Raw genomic sequence first — 25,654 nt, 5'->3', positions numbered from 1 at the left:
AATATGCAGTTAATGTCAATGTGTCAGCGCTGAAGTAAGCTACATGAGTCCAGACCAGCTGTGCCCAGACCAGGTGAGGTAGTCACTCGCTGAGATTCAGCCCAAACACAGCAGCTTGTGGCAGGACGGCAGGTGTCTATACCAGCAGAAAACCATGAGCGCACAAGAACACCCGGCTCACGTTCAGGCCGTTCCTCCTGACCTGGGATTACATGCACCGTTTGGCTTTAATCAGGCGCTAACACAAAGGACTGCTTGCTCTGTAACACACGGCGGCAGTATTATGTGCATACAGCTGAATACTGTAATATCTCATATAAATTTCTTTTTCAGAGAAGCGGATTTCATCCTGGACACATGGATTTAAATGGACTAAGCAGTGGTCAGCTTCAGGACCTGGAGGTGCTTTTAGGAGTTGGGTTGGGTTGTTCGTCCTTTTTCTGCTGTTGCTCCATATTCATAATAGCACAAATATTAAGTAATGGGTTCATTTTACTTGAGTGAAATGATCATTGTATTGACCAGAAGCCCTCTGGACAGACACACTCCTGTCCCACTCATGGATACTTCCATGGTCCCGGTGCGTTTCTCTGTCCTGACAGTGCCTCGTCAAACCCAAAAAGGTGCATGTTTTCTGTGTTTGTTTCAGATCGAGGTACATTGTATTCAGAAAGTGTATTCATAATTGAACCGCACCAGAGGCCATTTTGGAAGCGCACTGAGACCCACCTCCGCTTGTTTGACCCAGATCACAGTTCTCTTGTCTTTATTCACACCTGAAATAAAATCCGGACTTTCAGGGGAACTAAACTCTAGTCAGTTTTAATCGGACTAAACCCTGTAGGTGTGAATACGCCCTAAATCAGGACTGAACCACGTCTGTGCCAGGACTAAACCAGGATTAAACAAAAAACTGAAGCTGATGCTACATTTATCATTTGCTGTAGTCACACATTTTGACTGAAAATGGAACTAAACCAGGACTACAAACTGGGACTAAACCAGGACTAAAGAAGAACTAAACCCGATGTAAACCACATTTCAACAGAGACTAGAGGGAGGCTGAATTTTCCATTTGCACAAACTTCATAAAAAAATGTTACTGAAACTGGAACTAAACCTGGACTAGAGACCAGGACTAAACCTGGACTAGAACAGGACTAAACCAAGTCTATCTCAGGACTAAATTGAGATCATACCAGGCATATAAGCCAGGTCTAATATAAATTCTGTGTTTTTTATGAATTAAATGTCCAGCGCCCCACAGTAGTCTTTTAAATGATATTGAAGAATTACTTGACAAAGTTTTTAACATAATAAGCCCAAGCCAAGGGAGTAGACTCTGCAGCCAGGCCTGTTGGCAAAAATTTGGGGGCCCGGGGCAAGTCTCACATGGGCCCCCCTCTTATACAAATGAACAGAAAGAGAGTCTTCCCCCAGATAGACCTTATGTATTATTTTAAATTGGTAAAAGGGGAAACAATTATTACATTAAAAGCTCTAAAAAGTTGATTTTGCACAAAAGTCTAGTTTAAGTTACACTGAGATTAATGTGCACTTCACTGACAGTTATTCAACAGTTACCTATTTGCTCAACTAACCAAAGTATTTCTGTCTGAAGCAAAACTTCTACAGATAAACAAAGCTGTCATTACTTACATGGATCAGTTTTTGTCATACATACAAATGTTTAAGGAAAAATATATGTAGAAGTATATCAAGAGAAGTGTATTAATATTTAAAATGAAATACATTTATTTGAATTATAGCATCCGCGGCGTATATGGGCTGTACGTCTGTTTGGTGTTTTTCTGTCTCAGGTGGGTTTTTGAGCCCTGAGTTTGGGTGGGTGCTCATTATGATGTTGTATGAAAACAGGCTGATTAATACTGTATAAATACTACTTGAGTGTCAAAACGTGGAAACCAAAACAGACACGCCTGTCTGTAATGGTGTATAAATACACTGTAACTATGCAATCTGTGGTTTGGTGTAACCAGGACTTAAGATGGAAGAGGAAACTACAACAGGATTTAAGCAAGGCACAAACAGAACTAAACCATGGATAGACCTGGATTTGACAACTAAACCAGGACTAAACCAAGATGACTTGCCCGAAAAGCCCAAGAGCCCAAGATGTAGAAATTGTATGGTGATTGGCAGGCGACTGACAGATGAACCAATCAGAGAAACACATTTTCTCATTTTGTGTCAAAACAACCAAAGAAAGTAAAGCTTTATTCAATGAATCTGCAGAAATCTAACTCTGTAAATGTGAGGTAAAAGAAGTTCCATATTTTGTTCTGACTGATATGAGAATATTCAGAGGAGATGTGCAGCTGTGATCGGCACGTCCCAGATAAGAGCATCTGTTTGACGTCCTATAGTCTGATCACAGACCCTCTCTGCATCTGAGCAGAAAGTAACAGGAACTGGCTCGCCAGGCACGGACTAAATTAAGATCTGAACCAACTCAAACAATGTCTAACACTGACCTCGTAGTCGGTGTTCTTGGTGTTAGCTAACACTGTGCCATGGAAGTATAATAAGATCTGGAAGATCAACCAAAGAAGTCATAGTGTTTTCAATGGCCTGTTCTTATTGGCACAAAATGCCCAAAAATATGTTTCCTTTCACATTACTTCATCATCAGGGGCTAGTGGTGCCCAGCCGCATGACGACAGAAACTCTGACCAATCAGAACAATAGCTGCTAGATTAGCGCTAACACAGGCTCAGAGCTGGGCTAAGCTAAATCTTATCTCCTCATATGTGTTTTTGTTGCTAACACTGATCTCGTACGTGTTCTTGTTGCAAACAATGACCATGTATGCGTTCTTGTTGCTAACACTGACCATTACACATTCTTGTTGCTAACATTGATCTTTTACGTGTTCTTGTTGCTAACAATGACCATGTACGCGTTCTTGTTGCTAACACTGACCATTACACATTCTTGTTGCTAACATTGATCTTTTACGTGTTCTTGTTGCTAACAATGACCATGTACGCGTTCTTGTTGCTAACACTGACCATTACACATTCTTGTTGCTAACATTGATCTTTTACGTGTTCTTGTTGCTAACAATGACCATGTACGCGTTCTTGTTGCTAACACTGACCATTACACATTCTTGTTGCTAACATTGATCTTTTACGTGTTCTTGTTGCTAATAATGACCATGTACATGTTCTTGTTGCTAACAGTGACCATGTACGCGTTCTTGTTGCTAACGCAGACCTTGTCAGTGTTCTTGTTGCTAGGTAACACTGACCTCATAAGCGTTCTTGTGTCCGGGATATGCCTCGCAGTTGAGCGATTCATCCCCTGCCAGGTCAATGGCCACCACTCCATCATCGCGGTACTTCTTACACAGCTCCACCACATCCATGGACCAGCCTGAAGTTTCACAAAGAAAATGCTTCCACAAACAGGATATAACTGACAGGCAACAACATGCTCTAGATCGATATTGCATCTTTTGAAAACATATTCATAATTTAAATGTAAAGAATATTTTAAATTAAAATACAAGATCAAGTCAAAATATAAAAATAAAATGATGTTCTTATGTATGTAATTATAAGTAGTGCAGCAATTAAATCAAAAATAGGTCTGTGGTCTGTGTGGAGGAAAGACGAGCATTGTCTGCAGCAGTTATCATTATGTTTAGATTTCTGTATTGTTTTTTCCTCTCACACTAGTCCCTGAGCAGAGGGTGAAAAACAGAGAGTGATCAGTTAAAGTTGGACTGGGTTTGAGTTTCAGGAAACAGCTGCTAAATAGGATCAGATGAGACAGCACTGCTCAGGTTTCTGTGAGTGGAACTGTCACACTTCAAAGAACTCTGACCTCCACAAGGACTTAACATCAGATTATAACATGATTCAATACAATTAACTGACACTTTTGACTTTTATTGTTTTTATTTAGTGGGCTTTTCTTTGCATTACTATTCCTGAGGTCATTTTTTCAAGTTAAAATAATAATATGCTGAAACTGTATATTGTATATGTATATGTATATGGCTATATTGTATATATGTGTTTGTAATAATGTGTGTAAATATAGGAGGAAAAATATGTGTTTTCAATAGACACTGAATTACTATTGGGGGGTCTCATGGGGTGTTCTGGATTGATAAGGGGGGCTGTGACACTCCAGATTCAGGGATGGCTGGGTTAGGGGATAACTAGTTATCTTGCATGTGTGTATATCTTTGGTCAGGTCTCTAGTTCATAGGTCTATTGTAAAAGTCGTGATTTGAATGAGTGCCAGTTCATTGCTACTGCAGCAAAAATATCCTATTTATCCCATTAATATAAATATCCATAGAGCACAATGGAAACACAAACTGCTCATGTTCAGCTGACTGGAGCTGACAGGGATTGACAGGGACATGCAGCTTTCAAAAAGGTCAGATTTTGTGTCTATTTTTGCCTATTTTGAATTCCGCTCTAGCTACTCTCACTCTGAATGGTCAGAATGGTCACACAGTATGTGAGGCCATGCTCCTTGTGCGCGTTCTCACTAGAGAAGAGCACGGTCAGCGAGCTGCACAGCCACCAGATGGACCTAGCCGCTAAAGGCTAAGCTAGCGGCATGCACCTTTGCGATCGGCCCATTTGCTTAAATGCACAGCCATGTTTAGGCCCCGGGGCTTGCTTTAATTGGACTTAAACAGTTATTACTTGCTGTGAAGATGGGTACAGTGTAAATCATTTATCTTGTGTGTTTGTGTATCTTTGTTCAGGACTCTAGTTAGACTTGAGCAGTTATTACTTGGCATGTGACGCATGCAGCATAGAATGGACCTGGCTTTGGTTCTGAATGCACTCTCCCCTTCACGCAGGCCCTGGTTCACCAGACGCACCACCTCCTCCGGGCTCAGGTCACCCCTACAAACAGATCCACATATTAGATATGCATATGGTGTTTACTCAAAATAGGGACAGGTGAAGCGTCTGCTTGTCTTATGAGATTATATATATACACACACACATGCGGACAAAATAGTTAGTACCTGTGGGTTAATGAAAGAAAAACTCACAATGCTCACAGAAATAACTTGAATCTGACAAAAGTAATAACAATCCTATGAAATTGAATCAATGAAAGTCAGACATTGCTTTTCAACCATGCTTCAACAGAATTATAAAAAAAAAAATAAACTCATGAAACAGGCCTGGGCAACAATGATGGTACTCTTAACTTAATATTTTGTTGCACAACCTTTTGAGGCAATCACTGCAATCAAACTATTCATGTAACTGTCAATGAGTCTTCTACACCTCTCAGCAGGTACTTTGTCCCACTCCTCATGAGCAAACTGCTCCAGTTGTCTCAGGTTTGTACGGTGCCTTTTCCAGATGTTTCAGCTCCTTCCAAAGATGCTCAATAGGATTTAGGTCGGGGCTCATAGAAGGCCACTTTAGTCCAGTGTTTTCCTCTTAGCCATTCTCGGGTGTTTTTAGCTGTGTGTTTTGGGTCATTGTCCTGTTGAAAGACCCAGGACCTGCAACTGAGACCAAGCTTTCTGGCACTGGCAGCACATTTCTCTCTAGAATTCCTTGATAGTCTTGAGATGTCATTGTACCCTGCACAGATTCAAGACCCTGTCCCAGATGCAGCAAAACAGCCCCAGAGCATAACAGACCCTCCTCCATGTTTCACAGTAGGGACAGTGTTCTTTTCTTGATATGCTTCATTTTTCATAGAGCTGATGTGCCTTGGCAAAAAGTAGAATTTTTGTCTCATCGTCCATAGGACATTCTCCCAGAAGCTTTGTGGCTTGTCAACATGTAGTTTGGCAAATTCTAATCTGGCTTTTTTTATGATTTCTTTTCACAATCATGTCCTCCTTGGTCGTCTCCCATTAAATCCCCTTTGGCTCAAACAGTGACGGATGGTGTGATCTGACACTGATGTTCCTTAAGCTTGAAGTTCACCTACCTTTAAACTCTTTAGATGTTTTTCTGGGCTCTTTTATTACCATTAATATTATCTGTCTCTTTGATTTGTCATCAATTTTCCTCCTGTGGCCACATCCAGGGAGGTTGGCTACAGTCCCATGGATCTTTAATTTCTGAATAATATGTGCAACTGTAGTCACAAGAACATCAAGCTGCTTGGAGATGGTCTTATAGTCTTTACCTTTAACATGTTTGTCTATAATTTCCTTTCTAATCTCCTGAGACAACTTTTTCCTTTGCTTCCTCTGGTCCATGTTGAGTGTGGTACACACTATGTCACCAAACAGCACAGTGACGACCTGTAGCCCTGTATATAGGCCCACTGACTGATTACAAGATTGTAGACACCTGTGATGATAATTAGTGGACACACCTTGGATTAACATGTCCCTTTGGTCACATTATTTTCAGTCTTTTCTAGGGGTACCATCATTTTTGTCCAGGCCTTTTTCATGAGTTTATTTTTTTAAGTAATTCTGTTGAAGCATGGTTGAAAAGCAATGTCTGACCTTCATTGCTGAAATTTCATAGAATTTTTATTTATTATTACTTTTGTCAGATTCAAGTTATTTCTGTGACCTTTGTGAGTTTTTCTTTGATTAACCGAAGGGTACCAACAATTTTGTCTGTGTGTGTGCGCATATGCATATATATATATATATATATATATATATATATATGTATATATATAAAATAAACTATTTGTATTGTGTTGTGGAGGGTTTCCTGTGTCTTACTCTGTCTGGTTCCAGGGGAGGGGGTCGACCTGAGTATTGGCCAGGAAGTGTGGACTGTACCGGACCTCCACGTACACCACACCCTCTTTGGCTTTATCCTCCACAAACTCATAGGCCACCCTCTTAATGGCGTCCCGGTCACCTCTGGAATCACAAACACAGGTCAGCTGCACTTTGTCTCTCATAATCTTATCTCTGTCTCATAACTGCATTAATTATGACTAATGACATTAAACACCCTCCTGTATCCTCCCCCACTGTGACAAGCTTTATCAGGGACTGTGGCAAACTGCAGTTTGAGGGCCATATATTGGTGGCTTTCAGACTCTAGAATGTGATCATGTCATACTCCCAGGTGGGAGACAAGAGACAGATTTTTCCTTATTGATTACGTTGCACTTTTTCATAAAATATCCAAGAGGTAAACGTAAACCTGATCATTTGTATTAGTGACTAGTGACCCAAGAACTCACGATACAATACAGCAAAAATCAGCATTTAAACAATATTCATTTTAGCTGCCCCTAACTGTACTAAATATTATTGACCTATGGAACATTGTGACATCATTTGAAACACAGTAATATGTGAAATAACAGTGGACTGATCCTTAACGGCTCTGTACCTGTTTTTTTGTATTTGAGCAATATGTGTTTCGCCTCAGTACAGATATATTGTTTAGGCAGCTCTTGAGGTAAAAAAAAGTCAGCTGTGTACTGTCAGTATAAAAAAAAACCAAAGTGTTGTCCAATAATCAGGAAGTGCACTCTTAGCATGCTAGATGTCGTTAGTTTTACAGTGATGGCAAAACTCTGCTCTCGTCTGTGAAAGTGATAAAGTCATCGGGGGGTATATTCAGGATGCAATAATCAAATCAACACAAATTTTATTTATAAAGTACTTCTCATACAAAAATGTAACAGAATGTGCTTTACAGTGTACTCTTTGGTCTGGTTAGGTCTTGTCCAACAATAGGATCCAATGGGTACCGCCTTTAATTTGCTAATCCATTCAAATAAACTGGCTTATGATGGTCCACTGTCAAGTCTTTACTAAATTAAAATCAATGTTAAAAAATGATATCTTAAAAAATAATCTTCCTCAGTCTCATGCCACCAAGTGGAAACAGGGTTAGCTGCAGACAGCACATTGCACTCTCATTTTGACCTGAAGGAAGCACAAGATACAGTCCACATTTCTTTTCCTGACATCTTGGCCGATTTCTTTTGACTTTCCCATGATGTTACACAAAGGAGCAGTGTGTTTCAGGTGTGCCCTCAAATATAAGAGTGTCTCTTATTAACTCAGGTGTTGTAAATAAACCTATCAGAAGCTTCCAAAGACATGACATCATCAGCTGGGTTTTCCCAAATAATTTAAAGTCATAGTAATCTTATGTATGTAAACTTCTGACTTTGAAGAAAGTAATGAAAAATTGGCTAAAAAAATCCTTCTCTCATTATTCTGGCATTTAGCAAATAGAAATAATTTAGTTAATCCTAATTGACCTAAAACAGGAAAGTTTTAGTCTGATTTCATGTCAGAGAGTGAGGAAAAAAAAAGCACATGTGTGTTTTTATATAGTGTATATAAACCTCAGGCTTCAACTGCATCCGTACTGGAGTGAGACAAGTTTTTTACTATATGAAAAAATGGGTACTGCCCCTATAAGTGTAAGAAAGTGTAGAAATGGCTATCCCTTCTCTAAATATTCTCCTCTCTGCTTCCTGTTTTATCAAACCATTCGAATGATATAATATTTTTACGTGAATTGTTAATTGCTATGGCAACGGTCTGAACTTTTCAACATTCTGGAACCCATGAGTAAAAATAACAGAGTGGACGACACAACAGAAAGCATCAAGCCCTCACAGTGAATAGCCTACAGTACAATACACACAGCCTTCCACTGGCTCTCCTCCTCTGGTACCTTCCCTTTAAAGCCCCAGGTACAGAGGCTCCATTCACTCAATTTGTTTGGCTTTTCTGTTTTGAGTCTTTCAGAGCTGAATGTGTGTGCGGCCTTTTATAAACCTTTAACATGTTTGAAGCTGGCTGTCACTCAAACTCATAATGTAAAACCAGGAGGCTTTACACAAGAGTTCATAGTAATAGACTTCATCAAAAACAAACCTGGAGTTGCATTTTTTTTCATTCTCACATGTTAATAATCCTTCATATTTAGGCGTTACTTTTTGAGAACTCAGAACTCTCCGCCCACCGTGAGACATCATTAGGTGTTGATCCAGGAACATTCTTACAAATGTTCTAGTTAATTGTATGTAGTCTGTGCTCTTACTGGTTTAAAAAGGTTCTACAGTCACAACTAAACCTGAGTTGTCAGAGCCTTAACCTGCAAATAGAGATACATACAAGAGTTTCTCATTCTCAGCCGATGGACAGGCCTGATTCATGATTGGCTGCTGATGCTTGGGTTTGGTAGTGACAAGTCAGGATTGAAACCCAACCCAATTATGAACTTAATGTGAGGTTCATTCTGCTTTTTGATTGGATAATAGTCAACTACCAAAACACCAAATTACAACTTGGCCATCATGTCTTATATTTTTGTAATTAGAACATTGTATCTGTCATATCTGGGGACAGGGTTAGGTCATGTTATACTGTGTAGTGTTTATCCATGAATTTCATAATGATATAATGATGAAAGATTAGCTCCATTGCAACAGTTATTAACAATTAAAAACTAAATATTATGTCTTTTGAATGGTGAAAAGTTCTCAATGTTGCATTTAACAGGAAGCAAAAACCCATCAATTATGTATGAAATGTTAAAAAACCCTCAGTGATCAGTGCTCTCTCATTCACAAAGATAAGACTATCAGTAAACTGCTCCTTTAAACCACACAGATGAACTTTGAACTTGAGTAGCATTTCTGAGGCCAAGGTGGACCCTGCCCACTGTGTCACCTGTGCAGCAGGTGAGCAAAAGTGATAAAGGCAAATATTATGTAAAATCTACTTTATGAGCTTTTAATGGTGTTATAGCAATGTTCCCTCTTCATATGTTTACACTAGAGTTATACTTTGATTTGATTCATAACCTCTGTCCCCACCCACTTCTCTGTATTAATTTGCATTGAGTAAAATTAAGATCCCAGGTAATACATGTATGGTTCAAGAATATCACTTTTTTTTTTTTTAAACAAAAAACAAGTTAAACATCTATGGTGTATTATCTGCTAACACATGACATCTTTAGATCACCATGTTACCTTTTATTGTTATATAATACAATATAATGTTATATTCTCTGAGTTTCAGTTTTGTTTTCTTCTCTTCTCTTTGCTCCCTGTGGTCACTCCCCCTTCAGAGCACTATCACAACACAATCAGCGTGCATCCTGTTAATGAAGGCTCCTTTAATGAATCTACTGCACATCACATCAGGTTTGTGACGTAATGTATTGTTCTGTTGTATATCTACTACTTGTTACGATGAAATGCCGCTATGAAAGGGTGGGGCTTCTAAGTTTCAGCAGTTTTGAACAGTCAGTGGTCCTGTTTCTATTAAGTAGTTTTAGATCAATATTGTGGTGTAGACTGAGCAAAATGCTAAACTAAATCCTAAATAGTAGTAAATACCCAAAAAGCATTATGTGTACTTGACCAGTTCATATGCAAACGTACGCGATGACGTGCATGTACTCTGCGAATCGTCCCAGAAACTCGGTGAGACTTCCAGGTTTGTGAACGATTATTCTCTTTGTCATCTCCTCCAATGTGTCCGCTGGAAGAGTGATGCCGCGCCTCCTAGAAAATACAACAGAGAGAAACATGTGCAAAAGGTTCAAACTAAGTTGGTAGGAAATTATAGGATTGTATTGTTTGGACCCCCTAAAATGTTCTAAATAAATATGTTCTGAATTCCCAAATGTGGAACAATGCAATTTCCATGGGGACACTTGGACTGACCACAGAATATACACACAACATAACATAACAACAATATAAGAAAAGTGAAGGCGATCATTACAAGGTAGTGTTGTTAAGACTATGCAGGAAATGCAAAATTCCACAAGGACACCTTCAGTTCATGGTTGGCATGTCTCTGTGGTTAACTTTGGCATCAACCAACTGTTACAGAATGTGTTGTTTTTTAACATTAACAGAAGTGGTCTGCTGCACTTCTCATTTTATCTTGACTTGTTTCTTAGCTTGTATTTAAACTCCTCATGTAGAAACATAGTCAGACTTGAATGCCTGATACGTGCAGTGTTGAGTATTCAAGTCACCAGGTCCAGGACTGATGGTAAATAAAGCCTCATTTCCACGGGCATGGTTCGCTTGGGGCCGCCAGGAGGTGTTGTATATGATTACAAACGGCCCAGGCCGCTTTTGGCCGTGACATAGGTCTAGCGAGACACACCCAAAGGCCTGTGGCGCCGCGAGGAGCAGGACAGCTATAAAAAGACCGATGCTACAGGAGTACGCTAGTAGCGGTGACATTTTTGAGATAATTTTTTCCAGTGATGGACATATGTTGAGCCGATATGTTTCACAAAACTGACCTAGCCAGCTGTTTCCTTTTTATTGATGCACACCACTCCAGTTTTTTAAAAATTATTATTATTATTTTTTTATCATTATCATCGTGGTATCAGAATCAGTATCGAGTCTATTCCTTAGTATCGAAATTGTGTTTGAAATTTTAGTATCGTAACAACACTATTATAAGGACAACCTCATTCCACATAATAATAATGAATATACCAGACAATTATATAATACGCACAAATTAAAAAAAATCTTAAAAATGTGTAAATAAAGACTGACTTGGCGACATCGAGAATGGTCTGGACTCTGATAGCTCCATCGAGGTGTACGTGAAGTTCAACCTGAGAATGACAGAAATATGATGAATCAGCTCACTGCTCCTGATAAGTTATATTGAAGAATGGGTCAAGTGCAGAGAATGTATTTCCTGTACAATAATAAAGTACATCTTATAGCTGGGTCATATGGTGATAAAAATTGAATTGTGATCTCATCTCTTTTTCCCACCCACACCTCAGCAATGCTCTGAGTGACAGCTGGATTTAACCAACTGTGATGAAGTATGAAGCAGAAGATGTAAAGGTTGTTTCCTCATCACAAACAGACCTGGAGTTGTGTTTTGTTTCAGTCACACATTTAACATAAACCCTGCATATTTAGGCTGAGTTCCACCTTGTGATGTCATCATGTGGTGGTACAAAAAGTGCTCCACTGTGTTTTTAAACTCCACACACCTTCACTAGAATAATGTTGGATAATTTCAGCCGTAGAATTGGCCGTCTTTGCTGAACAAAAGGTAAAATGTAGCTGTTAACTTGAAAACTACCGCTCATGACATCACAAGGTGGAACAGAGCATTTTGAGGTTGGAGATGTAGACAGACTAATAATAAAGTGTTACTCAAACATGTGTGAATGAAACAAAACACAACTCCAGGTATTCTTTGATGAAGTAACAGCATTCTGATGCGGCTTAAAGCTCACAACAGTAATTTTTTGTAATATAGTACCTTTATTTACCTCTACAATGCTATATAAAGATACTGAGCTCCTCGTCTATCTTAGCCTTAGCAGTAGTAGCAGTGGTGGGTGTCTGAAGTTAAATTATGATAAGAAAACCTCTGTATTTGAGAGATTACAAAGGCGCAGCTGCAGTTGAAAAGTAAAACAACAGAAACCTATCCCCAAGCAGGTGTTAAAAACATTATGTACACTGTGACTATAGCGATGCAGTACAAGTAGAACTGTTATAAGACTAAGTAGTGGTAGTGTAGCAGTAGTAGTTGTAGTAATAGCAGTAGTAGCATTAGTAGTAGTAGTAGTAACACTAGTAATAGTATTTGTAGTGGTAGTAGTAATAGCATTTGTTGTAGTAGTAGTAGTAGTAGTGTTGATTTTCTAGAAAATAGTAGTAGCAGCATTAATAGAACTGCAGTAGTAGCAGCATTACTAGTAGTACTTGTAGGAGAAGTACAATCTTAATAGATATGTGTTTGGCTGCAGAGTCAGTGCATATTTCAGATGCACATTTCTGGTCCAGGGTGCGGTGAAGGCCAGAAGAGCCAGAGGAGCCATAGGAGCCACAGGCATAAAAACTGCTCACGCTGTGGTTTAGATCTGTACAAACGTGTTCTGCAGTGTGATTTTTGTATTAGTTTGTCAGTTGATATTCCTGTCAATTCTTCTGGGCGTGAATCCTATTCTGTACACATCCCTGGATTGGAATTGGCTGCACAAACTTGACATATTAATCTTATGGATTAAAATTCAACAGACAACTTTAAAAAATGTCTTGTTGGGTTGAATAATGCACCATTTTCTGAAGCTATAAAATGATTTCACTTCAGTTTATTTTTGGTGATGGAGAAAATACTGAACTTTCTGCTAATATTAATTTCACGTGGATACACCCAATAATTAGAGAGAAATTCACCATAAACCAAGTGGATAAATCTGCACATTACACTTAATGTGATCTCAATGGGGTTACAGCTCTGTCACAAGATCGACTGAAAACAGATTACTTGGATGACTTCTTTTGAGAAGTCATCCAAAAATTACTGGAGTTGTGCCACTGCGATGTGAAAGCTTAGAGCTATTTTATTTATTTAGTAATATTTCCTTCCTCTACACAAAACTATTTTATTTGTTAAGAAAAAAATTAATGAATCCTCCTTTTTGTCACTGAAATGGCCTGTGTTTGAGGTCAAAATAAGTCTACTGTTTACTGCCTGCATCCAAATATTAAGAATGTTTTGTCCAATAAAAGGTTGTTGTCAGCTTTACAGTGATGGCAAAATTCCACTCTGGTCTCTGAAAGTTGCGAATAGCACTTATAAACTCATCATGGTGAATAATTTGGATGCTCTGAATGCATAAGGTAAGTGAGGAGTAATATTGGACCACTGCAAACTGTTTAAAATGAACTACTTCTCTGCACAATAGGTAAAATCCTCCAGCTAAGGCAGTCCTGACCAAGATCTGGAGATGGGTCCCACTGCTCCTGACAAGTTTAACCCAGACACACTGAAGGATGGGTCAAATGCAGAGGCCACATTTTCATACAGGGACGATAAACAGGGGCACAGGTTTTTAAACAGGTTTTCAATGTGGGTGCTCGCTTAACATGGTACTTTAGAGCCTTTTAACAATGGAGCATACCAAACATGTTTAAATGTAGTTAGCCCCTGTAGTGATAAACTATAAAATCTAATATGGATTTTAAAATATATATATTATTATAGTCTCATCTAGCACACTCTGTAGTTCCCATTTGAACACTTTTTTGTTGAAATTGGATGTACTATGAAAGTGGGTTAGTTATGGGGGAGCACTGGCCATACTAGGGGAGGCTCGTGCCCCCTCAAACCCCCCTCCTGGCACCGCCCCTGATGATAAAGTGTACCTTAATCGGCCCCATAGGCCTGTACTGCATAAACTATGTAACAGTATGCACATCCTGCCCTTTACTCACCAGCGAATTGAAACCAAAACTGCGTAGGGCCTTACCCTTTCAAACCACACAGCACAAAGACGTCTTACTGAAAGCAGAACACAGCTCTGCCTCATCTGCATGTAAGTCTTGAGTCTGTGTCCAGACAGAGGAAAGGAAAACTTTCTGTTGTGTGGGCAAAATGCTACAATTCAGAAGTATACTGTTTATTGTCCAAATAATCCAAAACCATTTCAATTTAAAGGTGCATGTGACTCTTCTGGTCATCTTGTTTCCAGGGAAACGCTGTTGGCTCACATTGAATTTTTCACAGTATGGCATTAAACTCAACTATCTTGCATTTATTGAATTATTGGCATTGTTATATTGCCCCCCCCAAAAAAATTTTTTTCCAAAAACATGCATCTATCTCCATAGATCTGACCTGTAATTTGGCCCGGTGACACCACCTGCTTGTCCCCTTGGAAATTAATACATGTAATGCTATATTGTAGAACATTCAAGGCAAAGCTGACATCTCCATAGTGACAAACAGGTGAGGTTGCTGGCCTTCCATTAGAAATTTACGCAGTGCAGCTTTAGATTTTTGTTGATGTCACCTCAAAGAGTAGCCACAATAGAAACAGTGCAAACTGGATTTCAAGGTTTTCTGAATATTGTGTTTCACTCTGTGTGCTCACCTCGGCCAAGTACATAATATTTCTATCCCCCTTTCTAGACCAGATGTTTTCACACATGTTACACTCTCCTCCTGCCATGTTTGTTTCTCTGATAGAAACACAGTACAGCTGGAGGACTCAAGGATATACATGGAAGTCCTGATTCAAAACTGGTTCAGACTTATTCAAACCTGGTTCAGACCTGGTTCAGACCTGGTTCAGACCCTCTCTCATGTCTGTTTAAAGCGATAGTAGTGTTTCCTGTGTATAATCTGCTCCGGTATCAGGCTGCAAAGTGTGCACAGCAGATAAGGGGACCACAAACTTCATACTCTTGTGTAACTGATGCATTATTTTGTATTTTAAACCAGATTAAAACACTTTTTAATAATAAAGAGAGACTTTCATTCATAACAAACAGTTTATTAAGAAAGACTCAGGAAATAAATATGAAACATGAAGTGACAAACATGTGATTTGTGTATGTGTCAGATCGAAACTACAGGGTTTGCAGTTTTTATGGTACTCCAAAAATTGCAGGCTTTGAGATTTGGTTTGGTGGCGTGCCATGGAAATAAATTATATTAACGCAATACTGTGGAACATAATGAATGGGTGGATCTAAAATGTAGATATCTTTGAAAATAAGGTATACAAAATGAACTGCAAAAACAAAAAATCTTCTATATATTTTCATTGTTGATGTAACCTAAAGAAATTCTTGGGGTTCTCCAAACTATTACGTACCTCTATGTATCTAACCCAGACCCGCACTCATCTGCTGGGGTGTTTACGTAAAGCAACTATAAGCAACTACTATTTATGCTGATTAAACAAAGGATTCACTTCCAAATCTTCAGATAATCCACTCCCTGCCTCCTTCCTTCTGCTGTTATCCCATATTAATCCTTATAACCACAATAAAATGATTGGTTGACTAAGGCACCATCAACTGATCACTCAACTAAACGACTACAGGACTACACCTATAGGTTGTACGGAGTTAGATACTGTGCAACATGGTGGAATAATAATGAAGCTGTTTATCGGTTGGTCAATATGTCAGGCCAATATTTGAGATTTTTAGTGTATTGGCAGCTTTAAATGTCCAGCAGAGGCCGATATTTCTTTTGGTCAATTTGTTGCCTAGAACAACAAACAAAGCTTTATTTTAACACTGCACAAAAGACAGCTGCACTAAATGTGATACACAGCTGTCTAAAGGTCTGTGGTAAAGAAACAAAAAAAAAAAGCTGGAGGTCAGTCTATAGTAAATTTAAATGACATAAAGGAAAATCTAAATCTGCCCTATATATCGGCTCCAAGATATCAGAGTATCAAGTTCAGAGAGGCCATCGGTTGCACTGGATTCTAAATAATCGGCATTGGCAATGAAAAACACATATCAGTCTCTAGTGCAAAACGGTTCACTGTATATAGCCAGTCAGATATCTACAATTACAATACTTAAAACTCCTCAAATGAGACTTGATACGTAGGAAATAGGGTTGCGCAATTAACCCCAACCGAACCAAAATTAAGGATGCACCAATCCAGCTTTTTTAGTTTCGATACCGATACTTGATATTATTGTCAGGATCCTCCTTTCTGCTGTTTTCCCTGTTGTCTCCCCCTCCCGTCTGTGTTCTTTCCCTCTCCTCCCACCTGGGTGTCGGTTTATCTGATCTGATAGCTGGCACACCTGGATACAGTTTCCTTCATTTCCTGCAGTGCAACAAGTCTGTTTTTCAGCCACTTCTTGCCAGTTTGTCGTTGGCACTTCTCCATTTCGTAGATGCGTTTGGCCGCACAAGACAAGTTCACTTTTTTTAGAGGTTTTGTACTGCAATTGCGTGTTCTGTGTCCACGTGTCTCTGTCATTATTTTTGAAAGCTGTCTGCCTGTCTACCTGCCAGCTTCCAAACCAGCCCATTACCTCTAGCTGCAGCACCAGACCCCCCAGCCTGATATTACCACATTTACCTTATTATTAGCCTGGACAATAAACAGTTGAACCACTTACCAGTTGTGTGCTGCTTTGGGGTCCAAAGTAAAACCGTGAAAACTACTGCTTTAAGTATCTGTCAGTACCCAATTGCCGAGTATCCCTATCCATAATTTCCTCCCCAAACAGCAATGGTCTTAATAATTCTGCATAAAAACTGCTCGCCCTGTAGTTTAGACCTGTACAAACATGTTCTGAAATGTGATTGTTGTATTAGTTTGTCAGTTCATATTTCATTCTTTTGTCAACTCTCCTGCAAAAATTTAAATGTGAACTTTAAACAGAATTCTCTTACTGAATCAAACACCTACTTGTCAGAGTTGCAAAGTCGCATATAGACATTTTACCCAAATCACTCTGTAAATATTGTAAATTATGTAAATATTTATTTTTATGCCCTGTGTAACTGCCCTCTGTGGTATCACTTTTTAACAGACTATGAAATTTTAATGAGTTTGTCTGAATCTGAGCTTTGCAGCAGCTCAAATCTCCCTTCATCCTGGTCTAGACTCTAGGTTTCAATTTTATTTAGTCCTAGTTTTTCCTGGTTTAGCTAAATCAGATCTGTGGAGAGGCAACCCCGCTCACAGTAAAAGTATGTTTTCCAAGATATTATTTAGGAACAATAAAACCACTTGAATTTAATTTATGTTATAAATACGTTTAATGTTCAATGGGACATTCTAGGCATTCTTCATGGAGACAGGACGATAGCTGGTCCCAAGTTATAGTGGACCTTGGACTTGACTTTAGCATGTCTAAACAGCTCTATATTCACTACAGCAGAGGTGTAGCTACGTGGTGGCCCCCCATGGTCCCCCCCACATGACCAAGTGTGACTGAATGAAACACACCATCCTGCAGCATTACACACACAGAGGCTTTATATTTTCATGCACTGGCCATGGGACGTATACAAAACAATGCTCTATTCCACACTACACCTTGCATTCTCTCTGAAAACCTTTCCTCTGCCAGTCACTTTTAACGCCGTCTATCCTCATTCAAGTTCTGTCAGGGGCCGCAAGAACGAAGCGGTCCATCTGATCTCTCTATGGTGCGCAGATCTCTAAGATCGCTGAAGTCTGCTTCAGTCAATGGCTCTTACAGGCCATAACCAGCTCAAATATGGACTATGTAAAGAAACAAACACCAATAACTACTAAACTATGAACGTATGAGGGACTCAGATACAACGCTCAGCATTGGGTCATGGCACAACTCCTATAAAACAGATTCCAGACAGTAGATTGGCTAAAAAAGAGACTGACTGAAAAGGTGACCAATCAGAAGCAGCACAGCGGACACACAGGAGGAAATAAGGCGATTCTTTTGGATTTTATAGACATACATTATACATTATTTGGTGACTTTTACATGTAAACTGTAAGACGCGCAGCCATTTAATTGTTATATTAGTATTATTAATGTTTACCTATCTATGTATTTATTTAGATACATATATTGCTAAAGTGCAATGTGTCAATGTTTATTCAGTATTATTGCACAGGCATCTTAAATTTTATTCATGATTATTCATGTGCCACCACAGAAATTTATCTGTCCTTGCTGGCCCCCCTGGTAAAAAAACCCAACAAAAAAACCCTGGCTACGCCCCTGCCCCACAGAGTAAACAGCACCATATGGTCAAAACCATTTTTAATTAGTTCATTATCATTATCATTTACTTACTTACAGTTACTTGAGTACCTTTCTGGAGAAATTATACTTTTCTAGCAGCATACTTTTACATTTTTTTTATTGAAGTAACAGTACTCTTAAACGTTTTGCTTACTCTATTTCCTGATATTTTAAGTACAGTTGCAGTTCCACCCAAAATGAGGAACATTTTTGCTTTAATCCATTTGAATATTCTTTGTAAACAACATGTGACTGCTGTAAATGTCATTCACGGACGCTTTCTTTTGTTATTAAATTCCGTAACCATGCAAACATATAAATCTCGCGTAAAACTAACAAAACGTTACACGTGTCCATTCAAAATGACACAATATTACCCATAAAAACACGTCTTACTTTGGGCTTGTTGAAGACAATCGCGTCGGAGGGGAGTGCCATGCTGAAGAGCCGGAGAGGAGTTAATCCACGGACAGCTCAGATATCGATGTTCACCAGCAGAGGGGCCACGAGCGTTTCTTTCCTTTTGTGACAGCCCCCCGAGCTGTGTCAGCCCTCCAGCCTCTGTCACTGACACTTCTTCTTTGTGTTTTATGAAGCTATTAAATGAGGACCGTTTGTTTCGCCTCGACCATCATCCAGAGTCCCGTTCTCTCTGTGCACACTGCTCGCCCCAGACCAGGAGAAATCACACAACACACCGCAGACACACTACTGGGGTCTTCGCCATAGAGATAAGGTCATATATGCACGAGGCGCACAGGAGCGCAGAGGAGCGCAGAGGAGTGTTGAAGGGTGCAGAGGTGTGCAGACGGAGGATCTGAAGCTGCAAGCTAAGATTATCAACCGGCTTTTCCCACGTGATGAGCTTTGGCGCTAATTGGCTCCGAGGGAAAGTAACAAGAATCAACTTCATTAACACAATAAATATTGTACAGCACTAGCGTGCGTTGACTTTTAAGGATGGGCCACGGGGGTATCCCAGCAGTGATTAATATGACGTCACCGCTCACAAACAGGAAGAGTCGAGCAGAGACATATACTGTATATAAGAAGATATTTACATATATACTTATATATACGTGGATTGTGCATTTAAACCTATTTTTCACTATTATGAATAATCCATTGGGTTTAGGCTGGTACCAACCACATTTATTTATGTCAAAGCCTAGTTCAAAATCAGCATTGCAGGGTTTTTACCATTTGCATTTTGATGATAACATTTAGCGTGTAAAACAAGTACAAGGCTAAACGACACAGAGGTGAATTTATATATATATATATATATATATATATATATATATATATATATATATATATATATATATATATATATATATATATATATATATATATATATATATATATATATATATATATGGGGGGCAAGTGGGGCAAAGATGAGAGAGGCCTGTAATTTCCATCATAGGTGCAATTCAACTAAGAGACAGGATGAGAAAAAAAAATTAAATACAGGAAATCATATCGTCTGATTTTTAAAGAATTTGTGTGAAAATTATGGTGGAAATTAAGTGTTTGGCAAATAACAAAAGTTCATCTCAATACTTTGTTATATACTGTTTGTTGGCCCATTCCTGCCCATCTCCTCTAGAGCAGTGATGTTTTGGGGCTGTTGCTGGGCAATACAGACTTTCAACTCCCTCCAAAGGTTTGGAGACTGGTTAGGCCATTCCAGGACCTTGAAATGCTTCTTACGAAGTCACTCCTTTGTTGCCCGGGCGGTGTGTTTGGGATCATTGTTCTGCTGAAAGACACAGCCACGTTTCATCTTCAATGCCCTTGCTGATGGAAGGAGGTTTTCACTCAAAATGTCACAATACATGGCCCCATTCATTCTTTCCTTTACACGGATCAGTCGTCCTGGTCCCTTTACAGAAAAACAGCCACAAAGCATGATGTTTCCACCCTCATGCTTCACAGTAGCTTTGGTGTTCTTTGGATGCAACTCAGCATTCTTTCTCCTCCAAACACAACAAGTTGAGTTTTTACCTAAAAGTTCTATTTAGGTTTCATCTGACCATATGGCATTCTCACAATCCTCCTCTGGATCATCCAAATTCTCTCTAACAAACTTCACACAGGCCTGGACATGTACTGGTTTAAGCAGAGGGACATGTCTGTCACTGCAGGATTTGAGTCCTTGGCGGCGTAGTGTGTTACTGATGGTCGCCTTTGTTACTTTGGTCCCAACTCTCTGCAGGTCATTCACTTGGTCCCCCCATGTGGTTCTGGGATTTTTTCTCACTGTTCTTGTGGTCATTTTGACCCCACAGGGTGAGATATTGTGTGGAGCCCCAGATTGAAGGAGATTATGTGTGGTCTTGTATGTCTTCCATTTTATAATAATTGCTCCCACTTTTGATTTCTTCACATCAAGATGCTTACATTTGCATTTGATTCAGTCTTCCCAGCCTGGTGCAAGTCGACAATTTGTTTGTGGTGTCCTTTGACAGATCTTTGGTCTTGGCCATAGTGGAGTTTGGAGTCTGACTGTTTGAGGTTGTGGACAGGTGTCTTTTATACTGATAATGAGTTCAAACAGGTGCCATTAATACAGGTAACAAGTGGAGGACAGAGGAGCCTCTTAAAGAAGTTACAGGTCTGTGAGAGCCAGAAATCTGCTTGTTTGTAGGTGACCAAATACTTATTTTACCAAGGAATTTACAAGTTAATTCATTAAAAATCCTACAATGTGATTTCCTGGATTCTTTCCCCCCATTCTGTCTCTCATAGTTGAAGTGAACCTATGATGAAAATTACAGGCCTCTCTCATCCTTTTAAGTGGGAGAACTTGCACAACTGTAAATAACAAGATTTTGTTATTTATTGTGAAATTTGTGTTTTACTTAACCTTACCTTTGTTTTTGTTTTAAACCTCCAGGTGGCAACTTTTTTTTGCCCCACTGTATATATACACTACCTGGCCAAAAAAAAAGTTACCACCTGGATTTAAGTAAGCTGTTATGGGCCTAGGCCTTAAGTTCTTTTTGTTGTTTGTGTTGTTTGTTTGTCTGTTTGTCCCAATAATCATGGCTGTTGGATCCCTTGGCTCTGATTGGAGGACAGTTTTCCAGCCTGGCCCACCTTCAGCCGCCTTCCACCCTACTTAAGAAGATTGGGGACACCTGTTCGGGGCTGCTGGCCTGGTGTGGCCAGTATGTAATTGTGTGTGTCTCTCGTTTGGTCTAGTCACTATAGGGGTAGTGGCTTTCTGTGTTATGAGACACTTCGTTGTTAATACTGACTCTGTCGTAAGATTTTGTTATTTATTGTGAAATTTGTGTTTCAGTTAACTTTACCTTTGTTTTTGTTTTAAACCTCGCAAGATACCATTTGTTTCAGTAGTGCCTTTTTGTTTAGTTTACCCTTCCTGTTCCCTGATGGCACGGGCATATTCCAAGATGACAATGCCTGGATTCATTAGGCTCAAATTGTGACAGTGGTTCAGGAGCATGAGACATCATTTTCACACGTGGATTGTCCACCACAGAGTCCAGACCTTAACCCCATTGAGAATCTTTGGGATGTGCTAGAGAAGGCTTTGAGCAGCGTCAGACTCTAATATCATCAATGCAAGATCTTGGTGAAAAATTAATGCAACAATGGATGGAAATAAATCTTGTGACATTGCAGAAGCGAAATCGAAACAATGCCACAGTCACTGCGCCATAATCAACGCTAAAGGCGGAACAACCAAATATTAGAGTATGTGACCACCTTATTTTTTTGGTGGCGACTTTTTTTTTTGGCCAGGTAGTAGGCTGTGTGTGTGTGTGTATATATATATATATATATATATATGGTCTACTGGATTATGGTCTACTAGCATTTAACTAGCTTTGAAATGCATTTTATCTGTCTACAGGGCTAAACAGCTCATTTTGCTCACATCACTGCCAAAGGCCAGTCCAATGAAGACACTGGGTGTGTCTCAAGTAAAAAAGATGATCTGTCTGTTCCAAGTGAAGCACTGGTTTTGGTTTGTATTCTGATTTTGTCATTTTATTACTTTGTATAAGGTGCTACTTCCAGATTTGTGTCGAGGAAAGACCTTCTGTAGAGGAATGCAACAATGCCAGTGGCAAAAGAAATCCTCATCCAAATCCAAAAGCTAAAGGTTCTTTTATAGATGAAAGAAAAATTCAAAAGAAAGAGAAATAGACTTTTTCAGAAAAAGAATTTTTCACTCTTACTTGAGTACTTTCTCAATGTTGTTTACATGTTTATTTTGCAATAGCTAGAATTACCCAAGTCCAGATATTTTCATGTCATTTTTTCTGTCAGTTTGATTTATGTTTGAGCATATTGCAAAACAAAAAACACTGCAACATAATGATGGATTATCCAAATGGAAGCAGAGCAGAGCCAACCAACAGTGTCAACATCCAACCACAGAACCACAAGCGCTGATCACTGCTCTGTGCTGTAGACTCCCAGAGGTGTACTGCTATGTACCCACAATGCAATGCGGTGGAATTCTAAAAATGCATCTTTTCATGAGCAAAAATAGTTATTTTATTGGACACTCTTACTTAAAGTGGAACTAAATCCACTTTATCAACTACTAACTGTGTGTATGTTGTTTAAATAGCACCATCTATTTTCTCAATAATTTTTTGCAAACTTTGTAAATTTGCAGCTTTCTTTTCAAAAATGCCTAAATCTATGTGTGTTCTGCCTTCACTGGCCTCTTCACTCTCAAGTAGTTGGTGACATCACGCAAGATTGCCCTGATTACAGACAGGTGTTTTTGATTCCAAACATCTGCAGGGGTGAAGTTTGAAGTAGCTGTACCTGTTAGACCAATCACACTGTTCCTTATAGCCACACCCCTCCTCCACCCTCACTCTCCCCTTTAGTCTTTTTCCAGGAGTACATTGTTAGTTCTGGTAAAACACCTCATATATTTATAAAGTATAAAGTGACAGAGTATAAAAGCCCCTGTGGGCAGAGACACGAGTCATCCTGATGCAGCAGAAATATACAAAGATTCAGCGTCTGGCAAAGGACTTACTCACAGACAATCTCATATATCTGCTGACACCCAGAAACTACTTTGTGGCCTCTACCACTATTACTGCTACTACTGCTGCTAATGGGCTTTCACACCACTATTTGCTGACAGAGAAAATGTTTTATGACTTAGAAAAACAACTATACCTCTACTCCTCCTACACTTCCACCTCCTACTCCTACACCTACTTTTACATAAATACAAGTAATGGTACAGTAAGTGTCAGTGCCAGTACAGAGTGATGATTACTGCAACTGCAACTACCTCTTTCACATTTGTACTAGTGGGTCATTATAGTTTATTCTTGAATCATCAATTTTAGATTCTGTTTTTGTTTTTCGTAGAATAATGACTGTACAACTCATTATCTGTCATATCTGTTGTAGTTACTTTATTGTAGTAACTATAGTAACAAAATACTTTTACTTTTTTACTTTACTTTTTCATGTGATACTTTTACTTGAGTATTTTTTGCTCCGGTATCTGTACTTTTACTTAAGTAACAAAATTGAGCACTTCTTCCACCACTCGATGTACCATAGGATCTGTTGAGCATTTCTGTGTGTGAAAACAGGACAGCGCCACTAGAGGGCGATTAAGTCTCAAAGTTACTCTTGACCTGCAGCTCTGTGTTTCATCCACCAGAGGGCGTTGTTGTGTTATTGCTCAGTGCACACTCCATTGAGAAGAAAGCAAAGCAAGCAGTACATTATAAATAATAATAAGCATACTCAGTCCTTTCTGCCTCTGTGATATGGCACATGACACAGAATCAATTTCTACTTTTATAACAGACTTGTCAAAAGTATCAAAAAACCTTATAGAAATCAATAATAAAACGAGTACTGAATCTATATATTTGAGTAGGTATCAATCAAGCATGAGACAAATATACTAGCATACGTCCATGGACCTACTGGACACTGAGGGATTACACAGATATAAGGACACGTGGGAACAGACAAGAAAGTACTACCATTTAAAGTAGATATTATGATATGATATTCTCTAGTCTGTTTAATATTAGTGTGGTATCAGAAACAGTATTGAGTATGCAGTGTAATCCTTACTATTAAAATCAAGTTTGAAATTTTACTTCTATCCTGTATTCTCACTTTTCAAACTGTACCATGACAGAGAAAGTACTGTCTGGCGTAGTATCAGGCAGTTCTTTCCCATGATTATTAGCAAACAATAGTCGTGATTGGATGAAAGTGAGTAACCCTGTCAGCAGCTTCTCTTTTATTTAATACTAAAATACTTCATAAAATGTTTAGTTTATGTCTTTTAATATAATCTTTTTCATGTATTTACATTCACAACACATGGAATACCATAAAGATCATTCATCTCAACCAGAGGACTTTAAAACCAGGTACCGTCCCTTTAACTGCTTAACTGCTTTAAAGGTGCACTATGGAACTTTTCTGGTGAGGGGGGTGAAATGGTAAATGGTCAGATTTGTATATAGCGCTTTTCCATATTCAAAGCACGAAAAGTGAGGGGGTTTAAGTGTCTTGCTCAAGGACACACTCATAGCGTTCATCTGTTGGAGCTGGAATCGCACCGCCAACCTCTGGATCAGTGGCCACTCACTTTACTGCACTACTGGGGTTAGGACATTTTGTTCCATAGAATATTCGTTGATATAGCATTAAACATGTCTGTTTTCATGACGACCTTCGCCGCAGTCTCAGCGTTGGCAAAGTGAGATGTTTTTGTTGTGTCTTTGTGTTCACACAGGATGAGTCATGAAGCAGGAATCACAAACACAAATGTAAAGTTATGTAATGGTCTTATGAGCACACAGACCACACCAGACTGTACTCAAGTCTCTCAGTCATGATGTTTACTGTTATTGTGTCGCTGGGCAAGACACTTCACCCACATTGCCTGTATGACTGTGGTGTGTGAGTGCAGTGCGGTGGTGGTAAAGGCACATATTGGCTGCCATGGTTCTGTCACATGTGGCTGTAAGTAAGCAATAAATACCAGTATTAAAGGTACATTGTGTACATTTTCTGGAGGGGGGTCGGGGGGATCTGCTGGTCTCCATGGAGATGTTATTGCCTTAAAAATATAAGTGTGGCATTAAACTTATCTCTTATTTACTCAATTACAGGCGTTCTATTGTTA

At 39.1% G+C, this 25,654-nt stretch overlaps 1 protein-coding gene across 1 annotated transcript in view; it reads right to left on the bottom strand.

Annotated features, from left to right (window-relative positions):
• The window catches only part of ada (adenosine deaminase), a 30,204-nt gene extending 10,906 nt beyond the window's left edge, over nucleotides 1-19,298 (bottom strand). The window contains exons 1-6 of the mRNA XM_033969573.2: nucleotides 18,880-19,298; nucleotides 11,506-11,567; nucleotides 10,360-10,482; nucleotides 6,710-6,853; nucleotides 4,783-4,898; nucleotides 3,275-3,399 (exon numbers count right to left, since the gene is read on the bottom strand). Coding sequence (XP_033825464.1) covers nucleotides 3,275-3,399; nucleotides 4,783-4,898; nucleotides 6,710-6,853; nucleotides 10,360-10,482; nucleotides 11,506-11,567; nucleotides 18,880-18,921 — 612 coding nt within the window. The 5' untranslated portion in view covers nucleotides 18,922-19,298. The remainder of the gene's footprint in view (nucleotides 1-3,274; nucleotides 3,400-4,782; nucleotides 4,899-6,709; nucleotides 6,854-10,359; nucleotides 10,483-11,505; nucleotides 11,568-18,879) is intronic.
• Between the last annotated feature and the right edge of the window lie 6,356 nt (nucleotides 19,299-25,654).

The sequence above is a fragment of the Periophthalmus magnuspinnatus genome, chromosome 7 (genome assembly GCF_009829125.3).
Source record: "Periophthalmus magnuspinnatus isolate fPerMag1 chromosome 7, fPerMag1.2.pri, whole genome shotgun sequence".
Classification (NCBI taxonomy): Eukaryota; Metazoa; Chordata; class Actinopteri; order Gobiiformes; family Gobiidae; genus Periophthalmus; species Periophthalmus magnuspinnatus.
Note: the sequence above shows the minus strand (reverse complement) of the source record. Positions and strands in the feature narration are given on the sequence as shown.